General features: G+C 53.7%; 1 protein-coding gene across 12 annotated transcripts in view; it reads left to right on the top strand.

Annotated features, from left to right (window-relative positions):
• Positions 1 to 5,366, top strand: part of TNS1 (tensin 1) — a 167,420-nt gene extending 162,054 nt beyond the window's left edge. For all 12 annotated transcript variants that reach the window (XM_015585417.2, XM_015585418.2, XM_015585415.2 and 9 more), the window contains one exon: positions 653 to 5,366. In XM_015585417.2, the coding sequence (XP_015440903.1) occupies positions 653 to 797 (145 nt within the window). In that variant the 3' untranslated portion in view covers positions 798 to 5,366. The remainder of the gene's footprint in view (positions 1 to 652) is intronic.
• The last annotated feature ends 1,356 nt before the right edge of the window (positions 5,367 to 6,722 follow it).

Raw genomic sequence — 6,722 nt, forward strand, 5'->3', positions numbered from 1 at the left:
ACTCGTATTTTTAACTCTGTTTTGCACAGAGAGAATGCCAGCTCACTCCAGTCTTGGTGCAGGGAGTGGGGGTTGGGTGAACAGGTGTGGGTTCCTCCTCCCCCTCCCATCCTCTGGAGCCCAAGAGAAATGTGCGTGTGGTGGTAGGGGCTGGTGACCCCCGTCCTTTTGTTTCCCTGACCTTCTCCAGGTGTCTGGGGCAGTCGAGCCCTTTGACAAGCAGACAGCGTTTTATTCATCTGCTGATGTGTTTTGTGTGAGAACAGTTGGGTAGGGGTGGGGCTGAGATGGACTGAGCGAAGCTGGGCTAGGAATGTCCTCATTTTATTTTTGGTCTCGTTCCCCCATCTCACTGTCCAGTCTTGTCCACTGCCTGCACCTCCGCCTCTCCCCTGCTCCCTCCTGCAAAGGGGGATTTCTGCCTGCCCTAGAGCAAGTGATGCGTAATCTCCAGTACCTGGCTTTCTTGTCAGTGGAAGGGAGAGAGGATTCTCTCTTCGGTTCCACTCCCGATCTCCATGCTTGGGGAGATGTGGAGAGATAGGGAGAGAGGTCAGCCTGAAGATAAGCTTGTTCACCTGGGTGGCTCTCCAAGGCCTGGGGTCCCTCCTGCCCTCCCCTCACACCTGTCACCCTTCTCCTGCCCCTGCAGGCTCTTCGGCTTTGTGGCCCGGAAGCAGGGCAGCACCACGGACAACGCCTGCCACCTCTTCGCTGAGCTTGACCCTAACCAGCCTGCTTCCGCCATTGTCAACTTTGTCTCCAAGGTCATGCTGAGTGCTGGCCAGAAGAGATGAACCCACCCCTTGCCTGGGGCCAGGGCAGTGGGGATGGGGCATGTGGGGGCGGGGAGACCCATGAATCCTGACCACCTTTAAATCCAGAAGGAGGACTTTGGGCTAATTTTGGAGAAGGAGAGAAGAAAGTGCAATGTGGGGAGAGGGAAGTGAATCGCAGAGGGGAGGGGGAGAGCGGGAGAGAAAGAAAGAAAAAGATGGAGGAGGATTACTGGGATTCCTTTGGTTAGATGGATACTACGTAACCCCAAAGCCTCCCAAACTAACCAGGTCCACCTAACTCTCCCTCACCCTCCCAGAAGACAGAGTTTCTCAAAGGAGGCAGAACGGACCTCCTTGGGGATCCATGTTTTGAGGGGAATGGAAAAGCTCTGTCTCCCTAGCCCTGCTTTGCAAGGAGAAATCAAGTTGAGAGAATCTTTTTCCGGCGATCTCTAGGGTAGATTGCCAAACCAAAAAGAGCCAGCATGGGACGTCAAGGGGCAGGACTTTTGTTTTTGAAGGTAACTCAGACCCGAGGCACCTAAGGTCTCTTTGCTCTGTCTCCGATGTATAGTTCATGTGGGTATATATGTAGGGTGTGTATATGTCCACACCCACATCCTCACACACTGATTTATATTTGCCTCTCAGCTCGCATTATAAACAGGTGTACTTGTCCGTGTCCATGCGTTTGCACACACGTGCATATCGTCCAAAGAAGGTTAGAGTTGGGGTGACACAGCAGAGGAAGGGGACATCAGCCCTTCTCCCCAGGAGCACCCAGGAATATGGGTAACAGACTCTGTCTCGGTCCCTGCACCTGCAGCCTAGTAGCCCTGGGTGCCAGCAGGAGCGGGGCCGGCCACCTGCAGCATCCCTGTTCTGCCTTGGCCAGGAGGCAGGAGCACTGATGTGAGGAGATGGGGGACACGAATGCCCATCGCCTTGGGGAAGAGATCCGTCAGCCGTGGTGGCTGCAGAGCTCCGGGCATCTCTCCTGAGGCGTGTGGCCCAGCGGTGAGGTGGCTGGGTCGCTCCTGCCAGTCCCAGGCCTCAGCCCGTCCTTGGGTGCCCCGCCCAGACCAGCCTTATCTCAGACTTGCTTATCTGCATGGTGTCTTATTGGGTGCTGGAGATTGAGCCTTCCTGCTCTGCCCTGCCCTGCTCTGTCCTGCAGGGTCCCCGTGTTGGGCTCATCCAGGGGATCCTGCTTCTAAGAGTCCTGCTCAGCGAGGCCCGGGGGAGACTCCTGTCGTCCTTGTACCCCCGTCTGCAAGTGTTTTGGGGCCCGACTTTTGCTGGGCTGTCCAGGTGACTTAGTAGAGCTCTGGGGGCTGCTACCTGTACACCACATGGCCTACCTACAATACCAAAGCCTTGCTGTTCCCCCTTCTGCCTTGGTTTCCCCAGCAGAGCCAAGCTGCTCGTGAGTGGAGGGCAGAAGGCACACATTTAGGCCAAAGGGCAGTTGGGAACCCCTCAACCTCCACCCAAGGACTCTAAGCTGGAATGGAAAGTCTACCAGGATTCCATTCTTGAGGGGTTTCTTAAGCCTCTGGGGGTCCCCTAGAGAGAGGCATTGTATTGATATATAAATATATATAATATATATGTGAGACATACTGACAGAATCTGTAAGCTAATAAAATATAAGAAAAGGTTAAAAAAAGAATAGGTAAATTGACAAGAAGTATTTATTATTTTCCCATATTGCTTTATTGCCTCCCTGGGCGTAAACCAATTCCCATCCCTCTTGATATGTTTAAGTGAAGCCTGAAATGTGGGGACCTTTTTCTTTGGAGCAATCAGGGGTCTCCTTGCCCTGGCCTTGACCTTCCCCAGACTCTGTCTGGGGCTCAGCGGGGAGGGGTGCACGTGTTCCACCCCCTTTGGCCCCCTTATTTTCTGGCAAGCCCAGGACTCAGCCATCAGCTCCCGAGATGAGAAGAGAGCTGTCTGCTTACTGCGGCTCCGGCCCCAGCGGGCCGGCGGGGGACATGCGTGTTTGTGGCTGGCTTGGGCAATGTGTGCATCTTTTGTATTTTTTTCTCCTCCGAGAAGCTGTGTCTGTGTGGGCCTTCTGTTTCAGGAGAGTGTCTATAGAGTGTCTAAAGTGGGGGCAGCCCCCACTTCCCAAAGATTGAAACCTTGTGCTTGGTGACCAGGCTCCTCCACAGTGCTCTTCCTTCTGAGGGCGTTCAAGCCAGATATCCGGAATTCCCTCTCCTCAGTCCCTCCTACCCCGACTCTCTTCCCAGGTGGGAGATATCCTGCCTCCTCCCTTTGTACATATCTTACCCTCCCACGGGACAGCCCGGGGACACTCTCCTGGTCTGGATGTCCTCGCCACACTTGAGGCCGGGTGGCGTGTGAGACCGTTCTGCGGACCCAGGCCTGGGGTCAGCCTTCTCACGTGCTTTCCCACTGCCCACCACGGCCCATCTCCCAGGCACGGCCAGAGCACCCCACCCAGGCCTGAGCTGAGTGTGACCCTTGGGGTGCCAGGAAGCTGATCGACTCACTCCCTGCTGTTGCTTTGGAAGGAGTCGATTTCCTGGAGCTTGGCCTTTCCGGAAGAATGATGGGGAAGGGCACCTCAGTCTCCACGGTAGCCCCCCACTTTGGGTCAGACACTGGTTGGGAAGACACTGTAGCCCTCCCATGTCTCACAGGTTAGGCCTGTGCACCCATGCGTGCACACACACACACACACACACGCACACACGCACACATGCGCGCACACACACACACCCCCCACAGCACTGCAGTATATTCTTGCCAAAGATTTCCTTTAAAAGAAAGCACTTTTAATAATTGTTTTTATCGTGTAAATGTTTATCCGTATCTCTCCTCCTCCTCCAACAGTTTTGCTGTTTTTTGTTGACTCTGTTTGTCAGCCAGGAGAGGGCTGTCTGGTCTTGAGAAGAGGCTGGGGAGTCAGGGGTGGGAAAGGGTCTGGGGGAAGTTGGCAAGAAAGAGCAGAGGAGACATGGTCAGCTTGAGACACAGCGATGCAGCCCCAGGCAGGCTCCGGCCCCAGCCCCAGCCCCAGCCCCAGTTGGCAGGCCCTCCAATTCCACAGGGGGAGAGGCCCAGTGAGGTCCACGTGGCTCTTCCCAGGTGGAACAAGAGGGGAGGACTGGGCATGGGAACAATGGAGAGGTGACCTCAGAGGGGAAATGGGGAGGAAGTGAGCTGTTTAATCAACTTCCAGGGTAACTGGAATCGCCTGCCCCGCGATCACCGATCACCGCGTTTTGGCTCCCTCATCTAGCCAGGTGTTTCAGGGACTGACACACTGTGTCCTCGGTTTCAGAAAGGCCTTTTGACCCCAGTCCTCATTGGAGCCTCTCTCGCAGCAGCTAGCTACAAAAGCTTGTGGACTGCCAGGATTCCTTCTCCACTGGGTTTTGAGGAGCCCCTGCGTGTGTCAGAGACTGGCAGGACAGGGGTAGTGGGGCCTGGTGGCCATGTGATCGTAAGAGGAGGTAGCCAGCTTGACAGGCGTGATTCTTTCATAAAGGGGCTCCCAGGAGGGAGATGGATAGGGCATTCGTTTGCCCCAGGCTCCTCATGCTGCCCAGGGGACACAGAGGAGTCTGCAGGTGAACGACATATGCCCCGGACATTTGCCACCACCCTGCCTCCTGGTTTTTCCCAGCTTTAGGACCTGGGGAGATCACGTGGGCCAATACCTTATCCAAAGACTGCCTCCTGTCCCTACATCCCCCATACTCGGGGTCCTTGGAGAGGTCAGAGGCGGAGCCCTGGGGTCACCCTTCACCCAGGTTCATACCCTGGAATCCTGAGACAGAGCCCCCTGGCCAGTGGTAACACAGGACGTGTGTGTGCACGTGCAAGTGTGGGTGTATGTGTGTGCGTATTATGCTCATTTCTGTCGGGAACTTAGGGGTTGGGTTGGAGGAGATGGGCAATAGAATGTCAAGTTCATTATCACCCAGTGGCAAAAAGAATCAAGAGGTGAGTCTATAGGACACTGACTGGTAGAAACTCAGTATTGGAGATGGGGGTATTAGCCACAAGGGGTGGGGTTCCTTTGTCCTCAGATGTCCCCCATGTTAGATGACCTCTGTTTATTTTCCACACTGGGCTCTTCCCAGCGGTGAGCAATTGTAGAGGGATGTCCCAAGTTTGTTTTCTAATCACCGTTAAACAGTTTGAGACTCTCCTGTGTCTATGTTTGGTGTGTGTGTGAGGAGCGCATCTGTGTCCACATGCTCCGTTTCCCCGTTTCTCTCCCCTCTCTGACATGTCATTCAAAACAAATGTAAAAAATTCCTTCCCACTCCCTACCCCACCCCTGCCTCCCAGGCCCTCTGCAGGAAAAACAGAATAACCCCGCATCCGCCCCGTCCCCTGGCTGTGTATTTATATAGATGGAAATATACTTTCTATTTTGTATCATCGTGCCTATAACCTCTGCCACCTTGTATAAACCCTGATGTATGCTACTTATCCTGGATATGAATGTATTGTACACTGATGCTGTCTTACTCCTCCTGTACAGCTGCTTTGTTTCTTTGCGATCCATTGTATGGCTTTATAAACGACAAAGTGAAAGAAAAATTGTGCTGTTATCTCAGCTGTGTTGTTTGGAAAGGGGTTTGCCAGGTCTCTGGTGGGCAAAAGAGGGGCTTACCAAGGCCCTGGATATGTGGCTTCGGGATGCCTCTGCTGCACGACTTACCCCAGACCTCCCCAGTGGATTCTCCACCACCGGACTCTTGGTTCTGATTACCAGGAGTTTCCCGTCTGCGCTCTTTCTGCTAGAAGAGAAACTCAACTCACATTGGCTTAGGGCAGTGGTCCACAGCCTTTCTGGCACCAGGGATCGGTGCTCCTATGAGAATCTAAGGCCTGAGCATCTGAGGCGGAGCTGAGGCGGTGATGCTAGTGCTGGGGAGCGGCTGCAAATACAGATGTAGATGAAGGTTCGCTCACTTGCCCACCGCTCACTTCCTGCTGTGTGGCCCTAGATGAAGATTCGCTCACTTGCCCACCGCTCATTTCCTGCTGTGTGGCCCGGTACTGGTCTGTGGCCCCAGAGTTGGGGACCCCGGGCTTAAGGAAACAAAAAAGAATTTATTAGCATTTTATTGCACACGTGACCAAGACGTCCAGGCACAGCTGGATCCAAGGGCTCAAATAGTAGACTCAGGAATTGGTCTCCATTATTTGGTTCTGCGCTGGCTGATTCCCAGGCAAGTTCTATTCCAGTGGCGGCCTCATTAGGTGCTCTAGGCTGTCATCATGGAGTGCGGCAGCTCCAGTTGACAGAGTCGTCTTTTCTCCCAGTGTTTTCAACAGAAACCTGGGACAAAGACTCACTGGCTCTGACAGACCCTGCTTAGTCGTATGACTAACTCTCAACCAGCCACTCTCTCTGGATCTGGGTCACCTTCTGAACCATGGAGACTGAGAACGGGGCCGTGATTGGTCCTTGGTGGGCTGAGGTTTTTCAGAGGAAAAGGAGAGTAGAGGCTGCCAGACAAAATGCAGGGGCGCCCCTCAGATGTGGCTCACGTGTGTAGCTCACCTGTGCCCAGGCCCAGTGGTCCTGGGTAAATTTTTTGCAATTCAGAAAGTTTAGGGTGGTACCCACTTAGGCAGGCCGAGCACCGTGCAGAGTGCCCTGGGAGATCTAAAATGCTCACATGACATAGCTCCAGTTCCCCACTGAGCTTACGGCACAGCTGGGAAGGTGGCTCAGAGGGCTGCTTTGAGTGTGCGCGTGCTGACACCCCTCTGCAGCCGGAACGATGAAGCACGCAGCCTTCTCAAACCATTAGGACTCATGATGCGTTTACACTCTCAAGAACCGAGGACCAAAGAGCTTTTGTTCATACGAATCATATCTTTCCATATTTGCCATATTACAAATTAAAACAGAACATTTGAAACATGTTTATCGATTTACTTCCA

This window comes from Pteropus alecto, unplaced genomic scaffold (genome assembly GCF_000325575.1).
Source record: "Pteropus alecto unplaced genomic scaffold, ASM32557v1 scaffold110, whole genome shotgun sequence".
In the NCBI taxonomy this organism is placed as follows: domain Eukaryota; kingdom Metazoa; phylum Chordata; class Mammalia; order Chiroptera; family Pteropodidae; genus Pteropus; species Pteropus alecto.